At 39.6% G+C, this 22,159-nt stretch overlaps 1 protein-coding gene across 1 annotated transcript in view; it reads right to left on the reverse strand.

Annotated features, from left to right (window-relative positions):
- Positions 1–2,846: 2,846 nt before the first annotated feature.
- Positions 2,847–22,159, reverse strand: part of LOC104503152 (protein HIRA) — a 33,749-nt gene continuing 14,436 nt past the window's right edge. Inside the window, exons 11-25 of the mRNA XM_010159066.1 lie at positions 19,373–19,478; positions 18,559–18,786; positions 17,757–17,842; positions 17,057–17,251; positions 15,461–15,631; positions 13,713–13,917; positions 12,869–12,973; positions 11,931–12,079; positions 10,611–10,772; positions 9,792–9,850; positions 8,699–8,804; positions 6,837–6,959; positions 5,542–5,705; positions 3,455–3,543; positions 2,847–2,963 (exon numbers count right to left, since the gene is read on the reverse strand). Coding sequence (XP_010157368.1) covers positions 2,847–2,963; positions 3,455–3,543; positions 5,542–5,705; positions 6,837–6,959; positions 8,699–8,804; positions 9,792–9,850; positions 10,611–10,772; positions 11,931–12,079; positions 12,869–12,973; positions 13,713–13,917; positions 15,461–15,631; positions 17,057–17,251; positions 17,757–17,842; positions 18,559–18,786; positions 19,373–19,478 — 2,065 coding nt within the window. The remainder of the gene's footprint in view (positions 2,964–3,454; positions 3,544–5,541; positions 5,706–6,836; positions 6,960–8,698; positions 8,805–9,791; positions 9,851–10,610; positions 10,773–11,930; positions 12,080–12,868; positions 12,974–13,712; positions 13,918–15,460; positions 15,632–17,056; positions 17,252–17,756; positions 17,843–18,558; positions 18,787–19,372; positions 19,479–22,159) is intronic.

The raw sequence follows: 22,159 nt of genomic DNA on the forward strand, positions 1-22,159 counted from the left end.
AGGTTTGGCGGGTCCGTTGTGCCCAGCTCACGCAGGGAGAACGCCGGGTCCCCTCGTGACCTTCCTCAATTCCCCGTCCGCGCCATTAATTAACGGTCGCCTCTGGGTCGTGCCCGCTCCCGCGCTCCGGGCGTTCCTCCTCTGCCCTTGGTACCGCGGTTCAGTCTCGGAGCTCGCAGCCCTCGTCTGAAAAAAAGAGAGGGCTAAATGTAAGCGGAGAAAATGCTAAAACAACCTCTTTACCAAAAACCTTCATTTAAATACATTTTGTTGCATGGAATTTAAAATGATAGTGTTCCTGGTCTGTCAGGCAGTGACACAACCTCCCAAGTAAAAATGGGTAGAAAAACCTACAGAATGTCTGGTAACAGAGACAGCTCCTCATAAAAGGTCTTTCAGCATCTCTTCAAAGATTTAATGACAAAGAACTCACTTTCCCTCAGCTAATTACCTCTAAAACTACACATGAAGTCCCGTTAAGCAGCATTCATTGCAACACCGGTAGGAACAGCACAAGGCCAGAGGACGGCCAGGGGCCAAACATCTTGCCTTTCACTGGAGGAAACAGCCACCCGTGTCTGAGCTCTCACCTATCAAACACCTCCAAAACAACCCATTCTACGTTAAACCATCCCGGCAGCCGCCTACACAAGGAGTTGAGAATCAAAATCCATGGAAGCCGATAGCCAGACTCCCATGGACTGCACCAGGCTTCAGAGCAGGCCCACCTTTCCCCACAACACGGTGCCTCTCTCCTGTCTGCACCATTTTGGTGGGTCGCTTACCTGCAGACACGGGCACAAGGGGAGCACAGCCTGCTCCAGTTGCAGAGGTCCCTGCTCAGTGCAGGGGAGTTGGACTAGACGACCCCGTTGGTGTCCCTGCCAACCCAGCCAGCCTATGACTCTGTCTCCATGGAAACAGAATGCCGGTTCCTCACAGACTAACGGGCAGTAGCATGTGAATCATTCACAGCACTATTAAACTTTCTGGACTAGAGGTTAGGGGAAGTTGGATGGTTCTTCCTACCACCTTCACTTTCCTCACCAGCTACACGCAGCATCCCTACGCTTCCCACCACCGGCTGAAAACTCACGGATGCTGTGCTGAACAGCTGCCAAATCAGTTGTTTCTATTGCCCAAGGACACTTCAGTCCATGTGCACGCGAGATTGCCACACAGAAATGTAATCCTGTGTCCATCGGGTCTGGCAGCTGAATACGGAGGCAACAAAACCCTCCAGCTGCGGAGTTCTGTTGCCTTGAAGGACACATCCCCTTCCTCTAGGATCCAGACAACCCCGTGACTGCAGAGCCACCTCTCTGCAGAGGGTCAGTTCCCTTCACCCAAAGGTTAGTCCTTATCCTGGCTAGCCGGCAAAGGATATTTCTGCAGGAAGTTTAGGGGACAAACTGCCCTTGTACAAGGGTTTAACAGTGAAATACACTTGCTCCTTTCAATACTAATTTTCATACTCAGAAACATCTCAAACTAAGGCAGCAAACGGACACGCCTGAATAGTTAGGTCCCAGAAAGAACCAACACATACACTTACTTCTTTCCCAGCACCAAGCACACATCGGGGAAGAAAACAGGTTGACTGATTTGGTTTCAGTGCAATCCCAAAACCACTCCATAAACGAACTGCTGGCAGGGCAGCAGCGCTATTTCGTTACAAAACGCCACGCACGGCCACAACTGCACGAAGCTCTTCCCTCGCTGCAGCGCGTGGTCAGGGGAGCCCGTTTTCTTTGTGTTGCCCGAGATAATGAGCATTGCCACACGGCTCCTGCTCCCTCACCTGAGATGTGGCTCCGAGAGAAAACGTAGCTGCTCCAGGGAGATCACAAGTACCTGTCTGATCACACTTTCGGAGAGATCACCCAGACAGCGTTAGTTATTTCGAGACACGTTAACATGATTCACCCTGTGCTGACATTTCTGGAGATGCCCGTGCCCTTAGTAATAATTCAAGACCATATTTTTGCTTTTTGTTTTTTTAAACCAATGCAATGTTCATTTATTTTTGTACTTACAAAAAGAGCCACCCCATTGTATCCCTCCCCCTCCCCCCAAAATGCCTTTTACAAACATTTAAAAATTAAAAACCAGATGATGACATGTTAATTTGGTAGAATTATTTTGAAACATAGCTTTTGTAATTAGAGTTAAATTTCCTACAAGATGACTTTGTAGAGACAGCCTGATTATCGGCCAAATAAAATTCCATATTACAAGTTAGCAAATTCTAGTACAAAAATAGTCCATGTGTTAGAACAGCCTCTTATTATTATTATTATTATATTCACAGGAAAGAGTCTATTGGCTGCATAATACCTTAATATTTATGAAATTTCTTTTTACGTGGCTCATTCATCTAATTTAATATAGTGTTGAGCCTCAATAAATCCTCAGGCAAAAACCCCTAAACAGGGTTAAATATGCTGTTCAGTGTACTCTGAAGTACTGTGCTTTTCACAGGACATCCAAGAAACCCCACAAACAGTTCTCAGCTAGTTTTGATATTATAATGAGATCCAGATCCAAAAGGATCCCCCTGAATGAAGTAAATATCCACGACTTTCCATAGAAACAGAGGCCACAGCTTCGATGGTTAAGTTTCACTTGGGAAACGGTCTAGCTCATCCACTCATCGTTTCCATGAATCCACTTGTGATCTTCTTTAAAACTAAAGCAGGTCCCTCCTGAAACATCTGGGACCCTTACGGCACTGCTCTCTTCAGGAGTGTCCCGACTGACCGGGCTCCTGCGCCTCTTCTGTCTCTGGTTTATGCCGTTCAGCGTTTCTCTCAGACCAGGCCCTGCAGGGAAAATCTTGGGAAATGCTACTTGTCTCTCAAGATGTCTAGCTGCTCTTGATATTCTGTGAAAAGCCTCTGGAAGCGGAGGTTCTGTCCAATAACAGGAAGAAGCTCTTTCAATAGTTCTCTCTTTCGTAAACCCTGCAAAAAAACCCAAAAGCATTCTCAGAATGTATGACTTGACATCATGAATATATTCCATAGAGGTGGTTAAGATTCAAGCCCTTTTTCTCTGCCTGGAGAGCGCTGTGTGTTTTTATGTTCTTAATCTGCTTACGTGACTCCCAGAATCAGAACTGTTTTCCCATTTCTATACTCATGAAGCTGGTGCAGCTCCGGCAGTTACAGACTCCAGATGTGCTCCGAGAAGCGCAGACATTTCCCCAGCACGTCACTGTTTCAAAGCTGCTGTCTGAAGAATGCGGAGACCTGAACTCTGCTCCGTCTGCGTCACACTCAAGACAGCACCAGAGCCGAGACTGTGGCAAACAGCACTTGCCTGCTGTTTCACATGAAATAAATACAAGTGCCACGGGAGGAAGCCTACTTATGAGATTAGGTTTTTAGTTCTCTTGTCTATCCCTGTTCTGCAATTCTTCCTTTTTCTTTGGTAAAACACGATCAGGACTTACCATAACTGTTGATTCCCACTGACTTCCAGCTGAGTAATGGACTGGACCCAGTAAATCCTTGCATAATTCTCGCAAACGATATTCAAACCCTGAATATTATCAGAAAATGAAGTTACACTCACAAGCATTTCACTATATATAACCACTCCACAATGTAACTGGCAACATTCAGGAAAAGAGCTATGACTAGAATAAAATAAAGCCGAAACCAATTCTGAAAAGGTGTATTGTTTTTCTAACAGTAAATCTTGGAACGATAAGATGATTTGTAAAGGATTTATTTTAGAGTTCCAAAGAGTTTTACTTGAGGTTCTCAAAACCAAAAAAAACACCACTAAAGATGATCTACAATAAAGAGAAAAACTGAAGTAGTTACTGCAGTTTGAAGAGCTGCCTTGATCTCAACTCTCATTCCCCCCTCCGACATAAAGATAGCAGCTTTAAAAAAAAATAATAATTAAAAAAACCCCAAACCACAAACATCCAAAAAACCACCACACAGAATATTGGTTGTTGAAGTCCATCAGTTTTCCAGAGAACTCATAGAAAAGAGGTATCAGGAGAGTTGGAAAACCACAAGATGAAAACCAGCAAAGGGGAAAAGTTGTTGGGTTGCATATAATGACAACATATAAATTTGGAAAAATGGGAGTCAGCAGTAAAAAAAAAAAAAAAAAAAAAATCAGACAACTCTCTGAAAGATTAAAATAGAACCCAAACCCTCAGCTAAAGAGGCTATAACAAAATTAAAATTGATCAAATTAATATGCACAAGAGTTAAAATAAAAGAAAATTTTTAATAAAACAGCACAGTTTCCAGGCCAGCTTTATTCACCCCAAAATCAGAGTGGGGAATTCCCTTGCAAGTAACAAGTCATCCGTCAAAGAGTGACTTGCCAAACAAGGTATAACAGATTGAGTATTCTAATGGATCAGAATTCACTAAATGCTGAAACCAGCATAGGAATAAAGGGTTGATAATAGGATGTGCAATAACCTGGAAAGCTAGCGAAACGCTACTACATGTACGGCAAAGCCGAATGCGCGGCGACATCCAGCGCCTACGGACGTGCAAGGCAGCGACTTCTGTGCAGCGCAAGACGATCCCTGCACACGCAACAGAGACCTTCTCAATTAATGAAGACTTTCTAAAGCCTAACGGTCTTTGAAACGTGTGACCCAAGATGAACATTTTAAATTCAGCTGGGAAGGACAGAGAACTGTACACAGTTCACCAAGCGCTCTTGTTAAATAAAGCAAGGCTCGAAAGGCAAGAATTAACAAGCTCAATTTTAATACTGCCAACACCTATTAGGTGGCCTAACATGAACCATTTTGCTTCCCTCTGTGTAAAATGATTATGCATGGTGAGAAAGAAAGCTGAATTAACACAATGGGAACTACTAAATTTGGAATGCAGACAAGCAGATAAAACAGACCTTTAGAATCCAAGAAGCATAAAGGCAGTTGGCTAACCTTGTTAAAGAGAGACACGTATTCCAATATAAAATAGACACGAGCAACTTGAGGTTTTGTTCCTCACAGAATTTAGCCTACGGAGCTCACCCGTATAGGCTGTTAAAATTTTAGAAGTGTAAGAGTAGTATAAGGCACAAATAACACAAGCAAATTCTCTGCAGGTTTATGTGCTCTGGTACAAAGTGTCAGAGACCGAGCAACTCTGCCATCTCACATCAGTTGGCTGAGGAATGTTACGTGTTTTACACAAGGTGCTGCCTGTTCCTCTCAAAAATCCTTGCTGCTGCCAGCCAACAGGTACGACATGCCTGACAGACCACTGGGCTTGCTCACAACGCAGTTCCTGTTACTGGAGCGCGCAAGTGGCACTGTTTCCCCAGACCACGACCCGTTCACAATCTGCACGTCAGAATAGGATTCCCAAGTACTGAGCGCTGCAGCAAGCACATGCACTTCAGTAGTTCGTTTTGGTTTTAAGTAAACACTGAGTCCAAAAGCCTAGGAGAATGTTAAGTGCAATCATACACGTACATGACGTGAGTACAGTGTTTTCTTCCAAGACCATCAGAGCTGCAAGCAAAGAAGTAACAGAGCATGGCAGGTCTCACCTTCATTAACTAGGTACCGTGCATAGATAAGGAGCCAGTGGCGATATTCGTGACTGGACTGTAACATAAGTGCTGCTGCTATCTGGTTCTCCAGGTATGCAAGCGTTGTTTCTTGTTGCACTAAATGAGGCATGGAGAACAATCTTGCAGCTTGCCTTCCTGAACTACAAAACCAAAAAAATTAACATGCCAGCCATAAATCAAGATACTAGTTTAAGGAATATATATTTCTGTAGTACAAGGTATTCTACGCTTCAAGCTTTCCGTGCCACAGGCAGCACTTCATAGCAAACTGCCTTCCCCCCCCAACCAGACCATTTACAAGTATCATGGTCCACAGAGGGTTTTCAGCCTCCTGTTCTTTTCCCTTCATCAGTCATCTCTTTAAAAACACATGCTTATCAGTGACCAAGTGCTCCTAAATGTTTATAGGAAATTAAGATGACTATCTTGACCTTTCTTTGCCCCTCACAGGTGGAAGTCACGAAACAGACACAAGACAAAGTTAGCCTAAAGCATTTAAAGGATTTCTTGCAAATAAATGTATTGTCATAAGGCAGCTAATTTGGAAAAAGTAACCAATAATTTCCATTTTGAAAAGAAATACTATTTTTTCAGTCTGATATTTTCTTTCTCTCAAAACCAGTGTTTGTGTGTATTTCATGTATTTAATTTAATTCTTCTCCCCCTCCAAGAGAATAGCAATAAAACCATACAACTCAGAAGTAGCAGACAAGTCTGCCTGGGAAATCTTATTCAAATCCAGGTGAGGATGGGCTGTTAAATTACCTACAGGAGTCTGCTCTGGCTCACACAATTCCCTGGTGATATTTTCAGATGTTAAAAATATGCATTAGGTGACTAATCACTCAGCTTTCTCAAAGGCTTCATTAAATAGATCCCTTGAGGACAACTGAAGTACTCAGAATTTGTAGACCTACTCCAAAAAGCTGGTAAACTAAAAATTGAAACTTAAAACGTAAGAATTTCAGTTTAGCTAATCAAAATTTTACACGTACAGAATCGACAAATACTTTACCCATCCAATAAAGAGGAGCCTTAAAATGATTAAGTTCGGAGCATGCTTTCCTGCCCCCAAATACTCTCAGGATTACACCAAGATACAGAGTATAAATGTGCAAAGATTAAAAAACACCCTGCATGAGCTCCTGATAACTTCAGAGCCATTAGCACCTTAAGAATTAACCCACTGATTCAAGCACATGAATAAATAATAGGAAAAAAAAAACCCCAAAGACAAACACGCCGATCAAACGAAGCAATTAAGTGCGTACTTTGATGTTCGTCCCTGTATTACAGCTAAGGGCCCAGAACACAGCATGGCTTCTTGGGATGGTAAACTATTCCTGAAGTCTGCACATTGTGCTAGAGAGTCCTGTTTGTCAGAAACAAGATTCCTGAAAAAAGCAAACAAACAAAAACCAAGCTTGAGGAGAGTAGGCCGTAATATCAGATCCAGCTCTGTTCTGCCTCAAAGCCCAACTTGTACATTCACAGATAACCAAAAAAAATATCACCAAGGTACTCAGGAATTCCACAGACCCCAACTGTTCCCACTCCATGTCCAAATTCTGCTTGTGCTGTCAAGAAAATGTCCCTCCCACCACCAAAGTTGGCAACATCAATTGTATAACACAATTTAGCGTTAGTTCTGAAGAAAATGAATTTTCTCCTCGCCATTTTACATCTAATAAGTCACGCCCCAGAACACAGATTGGAGCAAACACAGCTAATTACTTAAGAACTTGGTTTTACTTCATGTCAGGTCCCCCCACCCACCAGACAAGGCATCACAGGTCACATGCGCTGACAGGTTTTCCCATACATTACAGCTCGCCATATGGAGGGAGCTGACAGTTACAGCTGGCGTTTCCCCACCTAATCATGGGTATCATTTCCACTGGGTTGAGATGCCAAGGGAATCAGTGGCTCAATCCAATGCTAAGTTTAGACCTCCAGACAGCTCGGAGGTAAAATGGCACAAATATTTAGAATACCCTTTACTGCTTTATCATGTTTAAATCTGTATAATGACTAAAGAGATTGCTCTTTTATGTATTTCCAAACCAAGAAGTGAGAGCAAATTCAGCATTATGGCTGAGAGCCTGTCCTCTGCTCCTTATTGACTGGAAAAATTTTTGCATAATTTCTTAGTTTATCTAAAGAACAAATACGGTGTTTTTTTCTAATAACAATTATTCTAAAGAGGAGTTCAAACAATGAGTCATTTCATCAAGCATGCTCATTACATTAAGTACCACAATTATATTAAGACCACAGCATGTTTTTTCCTCTTAGAAAGACAACAAAGAATCTGTTTTGGAAGGACACTGTAAATAATTTAACCATGGAAACATTTTAATGGAACTTATGCCTTCAAAGAAGTAAGAGAATCCATGGGGAAAGCCCATGATACCCACTAAGGCTCAGAACTCTTTGGTAGCTTTTCCTTGTGTTTAGGACATCAGTAATGACTATTCCATGGGAACTTTGAGGTATAACGATTTTTTTCCCCTCCGCCCCTACCTGACTTACTATCTTCAATAAACTTTTACATCTCGGAGACAAAAAGCTCTCTCCAAACTTGACTGGCTGTCAGACCCCAAAAAGTATTAGGGAATGATGGGGACTGACAAAGCCAGGCACATACACGGTCAGGACTGGAGTGTGTAGGTCTAATTTTCTCAGGAAACTGAGCAAAATGATTTTAACATGTCTAAACTCCCAACAAAACTGAAAACTGTTTTGACACATTTTCCAGAACTGCATTCTTGTACCCCCAAAAAATGAACTGTAAGGCTAGATTATCTTTATTCACTGCCATCTGCTTGACAGATTCAACTGATGAACATCAGCAAAAGTACACATATGTGTACGTTAATAACTAGGAGTATGCACTGTGTCAGAAAGAGGGATTAAGCTGTAGTTTAACTTTCTCATTTAAAAAAAAAATTATTTTAAACATTAAAAATTGTGGGAATATCATAAACTAAAGCTTAGACACACAACAGTGAACCAAAGCAAAACTAGGCCTGACATGATCCCACCCAGACTAATCTTCAAAACATGAAACAGTAAATCAGAATGCAGGACAGTTCCGCTAAGTCACAAAAGCAGGAAATAATTTATAACTTACCAAGTTGAAAGAGAAGGATTAAAACAGTATGCCTTTCCGTCGGACATGCTCATGACAGGTATACCGTGCTGAGTCAGCAAGATCTGAGAGACAGTTGCACCACTCCCTGTAAGTCAAATCAGATGAAAGGATTTCTTTTGGAGTCTTGCATGGCATTCACAATGGTAAAATATGCTATCCAACCTTAATTAACGGTCATAGCAACCAAGAGAAAAAGGTTCAGTCAGTGCTATTCTCAAGCACTGACAGGAAGGTCAAGACACAAGATAATGATGGCAAGCACCAGGCTCAGCGCAGCAGCATTAATATCGCTCTCTTGCAAAATAAATTATCAATCTTGGTGCTACGATTTATACAGAACATGGGCTTAATTGGAAACGTTCTCCGTATTTAGGAGCCATCCTTCACAATTCTGCCATGAATATTAACCCAAGAAGCCTTCATCTTTCTTTTTCCCATTACGTTAAAATTCTAAAACCCAGCATACTTACAAAAGTGTGCTAAGAACATGGAATAAGTGGGATAGCTGGAGCCTGTCATTTACGAGTATATTCCAGGCCCAGGGTTGACGTATATAATTTCTAATGAAGACTTTTGCAAACTACTACACAACTCCTTCCTCTAGGTAGCTTTGACTAGTACTGTGTGGATTAAAGCTAAAATTGAAGCCAGTGTGCTCTGCTCCTTTGATAACTTATTTTCTGCCAGATATTTGCAATGACAGAAACTGAAGATTTTGAGATAACAGATCACATCATTAAAATAATACATACACAAAGAAATTGCTGTAATAGCAGATTTCATCAAATATTTATTTTGTGATCTTCACAACACTGAACTTTCACATTCAGAAGCACACCAGAATAAAAGCAGCTACAGAATCTTGTACAAGTCTCTCACCCCCTTATATGCCCATCTCAGTTATTTCTACAGTATTTCAACATGGGCAATGACCTCCCTGTATTACACAATAACAAAGGAAAATTGCTTGTTTAGGCTTTTCAGGTTTCTTAAAATTTCAGCATATTCTTAAGCAGCACTGAATAGTAGGGGTGGGCTCAAAGGTTGGTAACTCGATGACCATTTCTATTACCTGAAAATATTGTTTGCAGAGACTCATCTCTAACAATGGCTGTCTGCTTGTGAACATCCCTGAAAAAGACAAATGGAGAGGTCTGCAGTTTACAAACAACTGAAAGATCCACAATCATTTGACAACAGCACTTCTTTGATATTCATGACAAAGTGTAGGGGTTTTCTTGGAGTTTAGGGTTGGAATTCTTTTGTTGTTTTGACATTTTCTTCATTGCTTCAACAAAATTATTCTGGTAAACTCAAACCCCTTCCAGCAAGACAGAAATCAGTAGCAGAGAACAACTTTCATGGCTCTTTATCAGGAAACCTCATTACAACCAAGCGAACACTGAGGATCCAAATAACTCCTTTAGGAGCTCTGACTTGCAGGAGAGTAAATTCAAGAACTGTAAACAAGTTACTGCAGTTTGTATTGTGGTATCTTGAAGATGGCTAGAGTACTTCTAACTCTGAAACTCATGTACTTTATTAGCCAAGTCTGACAGAAGTTGGAAGGATCCGTATTTCTCCTTCCTTTCCTTTCCTCCCTCCCCAATCCATTCCATAGGTATGACACATCTATCCTAGGGAGGCTGTTTAAACCAGTAACTTCTAGCTGATCCTTTATCTTCCTCTAGAATCAAATTCAGTATTATGGGCTGTCCTAGAACAGAGAATAAACAAGATTCAGGTCCTGCCCAGTTAACTCTTCATATTCTCTCCAAAAGTTCAGACCTGATGTCGTTTAAGCCTCAGTTTCACCAGCAATGCATCGACACAATCAAAGTCACCTAAAAAAACCAGCCCACCAGCTGCGGCAGCCGGACGTGGTACTTACCAAACAGAGAGCGTAGCAGCAGTGGTGAGAGCCATGATGTAAGAACCTGTGCAATGTAGGGTGGAAATGGGTGTATTCAATATTATAGGAGGAAGAAGGCGACGACCACAAGCTGAAAATACCGACAATGTTCGTTTCTCGCAGGCTACACTTACAATCTCACTAAAAAAAAAAATCAGGAAGAAACATTCACATTTTGTCAAACGTGAGCAGCATAAAACCAGACTGATTTCTTATCATACAACTTGGGCTAATTTTCCAAAAGGTAACTATTACAGTTTTAAAAAATACACCGAATACCAAAAGAAAAAGTCAAAAACTAGAGAGATTTTATGTGTAGGTATACAGGTGCATTCCATGTCTCCTTAATTTGATTATAACTATGATGGTTAAGGATGTGGGCAACAGAAGGTTCACAGGCAGAAATAGTATCTTTTATTAGACCAAGAGGCATAGTTGGAAATAAGAGTAAAGCTTTTGGGTATACACAAGCTCTTCTTCAGGCCTGTACTTGTATTTAGCTTTAAAATCTGCTGCTTCTTTTTCAGACCTAGACAGGGCTCAGGCTTCAGAAGTACGCTTTCAACAACTTAAACTCTGAGGTTGGAACTAGGCAATGTTGAAAAAAAAAAAAAAAGAGGAAAGAACAGCAAAAGTCTCAGGAAAATACTTTTGTGTCACAAAACATTGTTCAAATTTTTCATTCTTTAGTAGTTAGCACTTGAACAACAGTCATCATGATTTACCATGATTTAGTCATCCTTAATGAAGAAATTTAAAGGAGAAATGTAAATACACAGGAAAAGAGTTGCAACTGGCTAATAAGAATTCGTGACGCTTTAAGACAGCATAGAGCTAATACTTGGAGTGAAACTGGTCTTAAGACTAAGAGCAGCACATATTTTTATCCGCAAAACATTTACTAAGAATGTGTAAAAATTACAATGGGTGGTGATAAAACCAGCAAATAGCAGTAGCCAACAGAAGTAAGTCAGAATCCCTACCAAAAAAAAAAAAAACTCCACAGGATAAGAGTTTAAGAGCATCAATGTATCAGACCAGGTTAGCTGGAAGAGAAATAGGACATCTTGAGCCAAGCACAAGGAATCACAAAAATCCCTAATAGAAGTGAACCAGTTCATCAACTTCTCTAAGTAAGTAGATAAAAATATCTAAGTAGGTAAAAATACTTTTAAAGTCTCTATTTATTTGTAAATACATGGGTTTAGGCATAATTAGCTTCCTGTAAATTGTACTTTTGTACACCTAAATGTTTTCTGGCCTTCAAGACACCCTTCCTCCAACATACAACGCTCTTACCAGCTTCCTGCTGCAGTGAGAATTCGACTGGTGAGGACTGTCTCCCATTCCTTTCCTTCTCGATTACACTTTAACCTGCTCAACTTTGAACCTCCCACTGTGGTCATTTCATTCTCCACTTCAAGGTACATTGATGGATCTGAACTTACCTGAAATACAGAAAGTAAAATACTTTTTGGAAGAGGAAAAGAACGACTCAAAAAAAGCTGCAACTCTATTAGACCCAAACCAACGCCATCTTTAGGAACAGATTTACATATGGCATTCTCTGTTTAAGGTGGCTTCAAAATATACTGTGGTACTTCAAAGGAAGCAGACCTCTGAAAACCAGTCCTGGCTAGAACACAAATAATTGCTTTGTATTTGGAGCATAAGAATAAAGAGAGGTGGTGGTAGTCTGTGCTCCTAATTAAAGGCACCAGATCAAGTCTAGATGTGCTCAGTCTCCCTACAATCTTGCAATTAGAACCAGACTACCGCAGCCTGAACACACAGAAAAATTATTTCATAAATACCTAAGGTAATAGTATTTGCCAGTCTCTTTGGATGTAGTGCACCTCCAGAGAGCTCTCAGAACACACTTGCTTTTCCTCTTCAGCAGCGTACTACCAACACAACTGTAGTAACACAGCAGCAGTTACTCCCGCCAGAGACTCTTCTCTTTACGACGCAGCGTGGTTAACCAGGAGGAGGGACTGATGAACCAGAGGTATTCCTCTTTGAAGTTTAGCTAGCTCAGAGGTGTCCTATGTTTAGCTGGTTTGCCATTAACGTTTCTCATACAGACATATTCTTAGAAGCTGGTGTACTGTTTTGCTTGCTTGAACAAATACATGCATTCAAATGCTAATTTATCAAAGGATCTTAATAATCTAAGAACATAAAAAAAGCAGGATTTTTTATTAAGTATTAAGCTTTTTTCCCCTTAGTCCACTTACTTGCAATGTAAATGATTTCTGTGGGATTGGGGTTGGCAGTTTAAGTGCTAATGCTGGTGCAGAGATGCAAGCAGCATCCTTCTCAGAGGCCAGTGTAGCTGGGGACTGGAAAAAAAAAATTCCAAAAGCAGTTAAATTTTTCCATTAAAAAAGTTTAAACCAAAGATATTCTGTAATATAGATTGATTTGAAAGAGCTTTTTTCCCACAAAATGGTGTCTATTTCAAATATTAATCTTTGTTCAATTAGTTGTATAAATACAAATTTTTAAATATAGCTTCTAAGAATTAAAAGAACAACTAGATGTGTTTTTTATTTTATATACTCTCCTCCCCCTTTTTGGCTGCAACTAATTAATGGAAATTCTGGTATACTGCATGGAAAAGCTAAGCTCTGAATACTGAAAACAGAGGGATCTATATGCCTTAAAATGATGGAAACTCTAATGCAACTTACTACTTCACAGTTCTTCAGAAATTCATAACCATTAAGTCATCATACCAAGTCACTGTCTTCTGCTTGGGCCACTCTCCATCAAAGAACCCCACAACCCGATGTCGTTTCTGCACAGTCCCTTGGCAGGCTATCCCTGCTTCGCATGCTGGTACTGTTTAATAAGCAGCTGGGTATTTGTCTAAAGGATGGACACATTTGCCACACGATGTGCATCTGCTTTTTGCAGTCTTACATTTTAAAAAGAATAAATTTAAAGGCACGACGTTGAAGGATGGCTAAAAACTTGAGGGACTGATACTACTCCTGTTTTCCTGGCTTGATGGAACAAATCAACATGGGACTAACGTTATTAAATGAACATTGCAAGTCACAGTGAATCTTTTTTCACCTGAACAGTTAAAGTTACTGGTACAAGTCTGGAATCTTTTCGAGGCCTTCCTTTTTTCTTCTTTTCTACTGTTTCTCCCTCAAGTTCCAGTTTCCGTTTGGGTGCACTGAGTGGTTTAGCAGCTGGAATCTTCTCTTCACTGTCACTGCTGCTCTCCAGAATATCCTTAGGCTTACTGTCTTTATGTAAATTCTGATCCTTCAGTCTGAGCAAGTAAAAAAAAAAAATTTTTTTTTCTTCACATTATATATAAGCTTATTCCAAAAGCTGCCACATACCCTATGCCCTGCATTCCTGTAGGTGAGAAGACACATTCTCAGCCTCGTCTGAGTGTAATTCAAAAAGCGCAAAGGCAGGAGGAGGAAGCTGAAGAGATATTGCAAATCCTCTGCAAAACTACAACGTGCAATACATATCTAGGCTGATCAGACATATTCTCTCCTCTTAAAAGATTAATCAAACTAGCAGTTAGCAACTGTAAATAACAACTTCAACTTAGTATTCTGTTCCAATTACAACCAGATCTCTTTCCTTGGGTTGATACAAGTAATTCAGCACTCCAAGATGCCAGAGTAGTTCATCTTTTCCCCTCCGAAGGGCATTACACTTTCTGCTTACTCATGGACAGCTCGTCATTCTGTCGTCCATCCCCCAGAGCTTTCCTATTCAGTTCTGACTATTATGAGATGCATCTATCTGCAGACCATGCAAATGACCTCAGTGCTCCATTTTCCATTTCAGAAATACAATATAACTAAAGAAGTCAAAGCACAAAACCCTGTGAACCCTTTTGTTAATCATTATAGCCTAAAATAGGTTATTTAATCATACTCTTCTCATTCTCTCCAATAGCTGGTTATTAACTCACAATGTTTTGTCACCTATTCTGTAACCATTTGGCTTCCTAGAAATATCTTGCATAATCCAGACCTTTTTTCTTTGGTATCTGAATTATGCCAAACAATACACTTTTATCCATACTTTACTGACACATTAGAAGCAATTATGAGAGTAATTTAATACATCTTTCTTCTGCATCATGTGGTTAAACCCTTTGATATGAAAATATTGACGTATTTGGTAAGAACACATTTTATTGGTAACAAGTCAGGGACCTACATACTTCTTTCTCAAGACTGCTATTTTTTCTATCATGTGTTTTGGGGAAGCAGGAATACTTATGCCATAACACACTGTCACAAGCTAAAGGGATGGGTTGGTTTTTTTTTTTGTGTTGTTTTGTTTTTTTTTAAATCACATGGATCCAGAGCCAAAACCCCTTACAATCAAAGCCTCTTCTCTGCATGCCTACAAGGCATGAAACTGAAATACATCTGCAGCTATTACGGTGATGGGCTCTCTGCAGACATGTATGGTAATATGTCATGAAGCAAATCTCACTCTTGTACAGAGATGCAGGCTGGCTATTTCTGTCTCCTAAGGAGCACAGATGCATGCAGCCACGCACGGAGGCAGGTGCACACACAGCCTCTTGTAACAATAGTTTTAACTCAGATTATTTAGAGGAGTCTGCTTGATCCTAAATGCCACAGAAAAATGTACCAGGGAATACTGCTAGCAAAGATTTTATGTATTCACAGTCATCTCCTTCCTTCCAGTCAGGGGGAAGACCCAAGACAATTTCTAGAGTGCCAGCACGCACCATGACATCCACATCACAGAGAATCAGTTCTTTAACTCTCTACATTACTATCCCTTCCACCCCTACCCCCGGCTATACACCTTACCTGTCCACAACAGTCTGATTTGTATTTGTTACAACAGCAGTCCCTGAGGTGGCTTTGGATCGTTCTGTAAATCTGGAATCAAATGCTTTCATTGGTTCAATCTTGGATGGAGTTGTCAACACAGAGGAAGACGATGCAGAAGGAGCAGTTGAGGCAGAGGTAGCATTTACACTGTCAGTAAAAGGCACAGGAAAACAAGAATTGAAAGAAATTTAGTATTGGTAACCTGCATTGCTCATCACAACTAACATTCCTTATATTGGCTAGAAAGCATATTGAAAACCTTTCACTCAAGCACATACATGAATTATGATAGGCTTTTTCCCCTTCCATGCATTAGTATCTTGCAAGCTTTGCCTACTCTCCAAAGCTGTTTATGATACATCTCACAGCTAAGAGCTCCATGTGTCCACATAGATACATCCAGAATAATGGACCCTAATTTATTCATCATGTATTTTTAATTCAGGAATGAAATTAAATGATACTTTCTGCTGGTACTTATGTACCCAGAGGAACCCACTATTATAAAGGATGACTGGGTTTTCCCAGTTATACCCTTTGCTCAGGTCACCAAATACTTTCCATTACAAAAGTATATTCCACTGTTTATCAATCACACAATTTGGGCTGAAACAATTCAAGCAAGGTTTTGATTCTGTTGCTGAAGAATTCAAACTAATTATTACGCCTTTCCAAGCATAACTCTAAAGGGAAAGGAATGTGTTTTCCCCACACTAAAGCATTCCAGGGATCTGTTATTTGAATAGCTGTTTACTTTAGAAGATTTTTCGATTCATTCAGAGGATGAATTGAAAGAAAGAATGGCTCTAAGATAACTGGCGTCTGTATTAAAACGCAGTTAGAAGTCCAATTTCCAAAAAAAAAAAAAAGGAAACTTAATAGTTTCATCTGTCCATCACTTCTTGTGGTCTACCCCCTCATTTTTTAATCTGTGGCCAATTTCAAATAAACTTGGTGGAGTGGTAGAGGTCCAAATGACTTTGTGCTCTTACAAACGGTAAAAAAAAAAAATTGAAGTGAAGAAACCAAGTCAGTGTTACCACTGAGGGAAAAGCAAGTACAATTTAGTGTTCCATAATTAATTTGAAAGACACACTGGCCAATCAGCGTATGTGCATTGACAAGTCAACATCGCTGTGCTCACCCTCGTCTGGTGGGGTGGTTATACAGGGAAGAAGTATTACCATGTTTGAAGAGAGGAGATCTACAGGCGCAGGGCAGAATTTGATGGAAAACAGGCTTCATTACTTCCACTGCTGGAAAACCTACTATTTACTAATAGCAACACAGTAATCTATAAGCAGGTCAATTTGTTAGAGCATTAGCAATCAACTGTGTACCTCGTTCCACTGAAGTTCATTTTCAGAACTATGCACAGATTTATTAATTGCTACTTTATCACTACTTAAAATTAACCAAACACTAATACAACCTTAATGTTCCCATGAATGTTAGATTCGTGGAATTTTGTGGCAAGGAAACCACTTTAATAACTGCTTCATTACAGAACAGCAAACAAGAATTAAAAACTAAAGAGTCATATAAGCGAAAAACAAAACTGCAAATACTGACCCATCTTTATTGGCTGCATCATCTGTTGGTTTTATACTGGCTGCTGTTGGCTCTACAGAAGGCTTTGAAGTATTAAGGGAATTTGCAGCATTAGAATCTAATGACATGAGCTGCTGGTTACTTTGAGAAGACATCATTGAGCCAGACAGAGATCCAGATATTGGGATGCTATTGAAAAATGCTGTAGAGAAATCCCTAGGCAAAAAGACAAACAACAAATACATTTATTGAAAATACTTTAAAAATAATATTTTAAAATAATATCTGAAAAAGAATCATTTTAACTATTTCTTCCATTCTTCCCTTTTCCCTTCCTTATCCCACATAAGGATACTCACATGCAACCTAAATAAACCACCACCACCTAACTTTCCAGAGTCATTTCTCATACACGAAGGATGCTAAAGCCAGGATTAACGTAGATATGAACCTGCAATAGATTACAGCACTCACTCATCTCTAACAGTAGATAATGAGCATCAGCCTTATCTATTAAAAGTGAGATCTTATAGCTAAGAGAACACAGGTTGAAACTATATCCTGTAAGTATACACAACCTATTTCCAGTGAGTTCTTTTAAGGCGCCATAAGATCAAAATAAGCCTGAATTCTGAGTTTGCACTGGCTGTGGGGGGAGATGGTGGTGGAGAGGGGAGATAAAAAGGTAAAGAAGGATTTTCAAGATGACATCCAAACGTACCCAGTGTCCAGCTGAGCTATGCAGAGAGGTGTGATCCTTCTCCGACCATCTGCTGTTCGTGTTTCAACTTGTTTTTTTAAGAGATTCTGGTGGGAAATATATTTCACCATCATTTCTGATAAACAGGAAATTATTTTTTTCTTTATCTTTTTATTTTTCCAACTGACAAGAATAAGTGTATTGGATGAAAGATGTTTCTTAATTAAAATTTTGTTAACAAAGATTTTTTCCCATATTGTCTTTGAACCATGCTATTATTACATAAATAGAATCAATCTGAATTTTTACTACTAAGTGTACTTTAATACCACAACTTTTGTTTGACCAATAGTAGGGGTTTTTTAAGTCGATGCTCACGTAGTACGAAATACAATCGAATTCTGATTCTCCCCACATCAGACAGTCAAGCCTGAAACATTCTCATCCGTGCGCATTGAACCCTTGATTAAAAGTTGTGTTCTATGTTTAGGAGAGAATTAAATAATGCTTTCACCTCCTTCACTGAGAAACCAATGCACAGTTCTACGGTTTGACTGTTATGAAAGAAAACCTTTGGTTTCCTTACTACACATGAAGAATCTAGCACACGTCACAAATATCCACAAGCCTTTTTCCAAATGGTCTTATTTCTGCTTATTTATTTTAACTTTTCAGCAAGTCCCAGTAATGCCAACTGAACCATTCATGGGTTGAAAGGTGCCATTCAACACGAATAAGGAAGCAGAAATTGGTTTTATCATAAGCACTTTGATTATTTATCAGCCTACTTGACACTGTAAAGCGACTATCCAAGAACACCTACCTTTCTAATGTCCTCCAAACTCTCCCCATTAACCATGCTTGCCACTTTGGGCGCTGCTGACGCAGTCCCAGATGCTTCCCTAATTGACGCATTCTTCTGCTCCACCTGCTGCTGCTGCTGTCTCTGTTGATACTTGAGCATCTCTGGATTCTCAATAATGGTGGTAGACAACTGAGCTTCAGTCATTATAGCCAGGCTTTTACCATAGGTGGACTGATGAATGTTGCTCTGCGGGCGTTAAAAATGTATCACACAAAAAGACTGCAACTGCTAGCATGACATCGCTAATTATGGTGCAATGGAATCACACAAATCTCACGGTATCCATAAAATGCAAATGGCCTCCATCATTTATACACTACAGATATTTTTCTTTCCTTTATATTTTCAGCTAACACCAAATCAATACATAGAATAACTGGAATTCAAAGCTTTAGTTGCTAATAGCAATGAGAGGAAAAAACAGCCAACAGCCATCAGTTTTAAAAAGACTTGCATATATGCAAGTCAAAGAGTAATTTTAAAGTGTTTTGAAGCACCCACTCCTTGCTTCCTTAGCCAAATAATTTCTTCAAATGTATAATAATGTGTAAGCAAGTAGATGTTTTCCAAATAGACTGTCTTTCCAGAATAGGAAATAATATCACAAATTCCTTTCTCGACTACTCTTTTTTAATGACTTGTAAAGTAGACAAGAACATTTTTCTGTAATATGGAAATCAGTCACTACATACTTCTATAAATAGTCCAATACTTTAATTGAATCAATATATCCCTTAGATATGATCACAGATTCTTCAAGTGCTTACTGTACCTTCTCTTCCTCACTGAGGGGATCTCCAAGTTCATCCTGGGAAAAGTCCAAAAATGCCACTGATCCATCCATGGAACACACCAGGATACCAAGTCCATTAAGGGTCCTGAAGGAAATAAAGGTCCAATCTTTGTTTTCAATCTCCTTCATTGACATGAAGGGGCAATACAATAAACTGCTCAAAAATCTTAGCGGGACATATATTATCACAGATGAAACCAAGGAAGTGGGACAGCAAGGAGACAGGGTGTTGGAGAGCAGTAGTCTGTCTGCCAATATTCCTCTGGAATCTGCACGCAGGAAGGTGGCATTACAACAATGCACCTCCCATGGCAAGATCAGCACCATGAAAACCTTTCTGTAGGGCTAAAACGGAATAGTGATCACAATGAAGAATGAGAGAAAATTATAAATGTATTTGTTTCAAAAGAGGTACAAAATTTTTGCTAATAGAACTGGGTGAAGAAAGGGGTCTTCAGCAGACAAAAGAAGTGTATTGATGGCTTAAGGCCCAATAAACTGCTGTTTGGGGCCCATGGAAGATGAAGCTTCATCGTGCACGGGAAACAAGTAACAGATAGTCCATTCCTATAGAGAGCTTACAGTCCAAATAAACAAGACAGGCAGAAGGGATGACACTCTTCAGAGAAGTTCTATATGCTGGGTAAATGCCTCTTCTCTATCATCATTATCTGACATGACAGCAATAAAAAGAGAGCCAGATGTGCATCTGAGCAGTCCAAAAATCCCTGTGCTAGGCAAGACCTTACGTTTGATTTTGTTATTGTTCATTATTTGGGTTTTTAAGCAAACTGCATGTGTTCTTGTATGTGTGGATATATTATAACCCTTTTCTGGAGGTCTCAAAAGGTTTTCTTGGTAGAAGAGAGAGAGGAGAACCTATATATTCTGTTCTTAATGGAATGATAACCTTCCCTATATAACCTGTTATTGCACATTTGTAAAAAATAGTATTTGATGAGTTTTGACTGCTAAGCCAGTAACTTCCAATTATTGAGCTCAGAAAGACAGTGACATAGTGGTTTACAGATGACTTGTTACAGAGAACAGCAGAGGAAAGGGAAGCAGGCAGAACTCTGAAGTCCTGTCCAAATAAGTCCAGCAAAGCTTAAAAATATATTACATGCACCATGGCTATAGGTGTTTGTAAACGTCTTTTTTCATGGTGGCTGGTGCCTGACAGCCTCAGCACTGTGTAACTAGATTAACTGATACTATTGCAAGTTAGAAAATGATAAAATCTTCTGGAGAGTTTTCTGCTTGCTTAGCAGACAAAACTGCTGAGCTCCTATTGACCTCTGGATCCAAGCAACTGTTCCATGAAAACATAACCATGTTCATATATTATGATGATGGATCCAAGTCTAAAACTCTAAAACAGAAATGAGACAGTTACAAAAATATAATCAAATTTCTCTAATTTACTTGGTCTATTTTCAGAACGGAGCATGTTTCTGGGAACATTCTGTATTACTGATGTTTTAGCCATACATTTAAATTTATGAACAGGATATAAAAATAAGCTTCTTGATGATCCTTTGTCTCTCAAATATCCCACAAAACCATTTCCTCAGAAATTGCAAAATGTTAACCAGCTATTATTCTCAATGACTTTATGCCATGAAAAAATGTGCAAATTGCAGACAGAGAAATAAAAAACACTACAGGAAAACAAAACCATTCAGAGCTATTGTACTACAACAACAGCAGCACTTCTCATGAAGTACTCCACTTATTGGCTTTTTAGCCTTAATCTATTAATGAAAGAAAAATGTTTTCGTTCGGAAAACTTTTTCTCATGCTTCACTGAGCTTCATGGCAAAATCCATGGCGCACACAAACCAGGAAGTTAGACAATTGTAAGCTTTAAAATTTACAGCATAAAACCACCAAGACTGTTACAGTTACTAAGGTAGAACTTTAAAGGTTAGTAAGTGCTAGAATTAAGACAACCTATGTAATCAGCTGTGTGCCTATCATGAAAAAAAACCCAGTCTTTTCCTGTACAGAACCCTTCATTCTATAAGTGACCTAATCCAAAAGTGCTGAGTATTTTTTTAATACCATTTACTGAGTGGTCTCATGGCTATTTCTCCCTTATTATTCACGTCTTGCAATGAATAAAGAATTATTAACTTCTGCGTTTTTGTGACCAGGCCTTAGGAAGAAAGCAGGGGAGGAGAGAGTACCACTAACTGCAGAAGGAGGAAATCAAGATTTGGGACAGTAGACTGCTGGCAAATTGGGTTGTCCAACCCCACACAAATGACTAGACCTGTCCTGCCATCTTTAGACAGTTCAGCACTTGGCTGTCCTGCTACGTCCTGTGGTTGATGAAGGGGGTATGGTTGGATGTAGTAGGTCCATTACCCCTTCTCTGAGACTTGCTACATCAACTTCTGTGACTCTTCAACACAGAGCAATTTACACCCTTCACATAGTGCTGCAACAACATGGTATAACCACATTTTTACTAAAAACAGAATCTATTGCATTTACTTTTTTTTATACATGAAAATTATTCAGGCAATTCAAATGAGCGAGTAGTTCATGTGTGCGTGTATGAATGAGTGAGTGTATGTATAAAACATTAAAAACAACCAGACTTTATGTTTTGGTATATTGTGTCCTTAGGCATGAGGAGAGATTGGCCAAGAAGGTTCATCTGAATTTGTCATAACTGTACAGTGCAATAACTTCTCGTGGATGTAATGCACATAAAACTCACCAAGTCCACCACATCATATTATAAAATACGTGTTCTAT

The sequence above is a fragment of the Eurypyga helias genome, unplaced genomic scaffold (assembly GCF_000690775.1).
Source record: "Eurypyga helias isolate BGI_N326 unplaced genomic scaffold, ASM69077v1 scaffold43499, whole genome shotgun sequence".
Lineage (NCBI taxonomy): Eukaryota > Metazoa > Chordata > Aves > Eurypygiformes > Eurypygidae > Eurypyga > Eurypyga helias.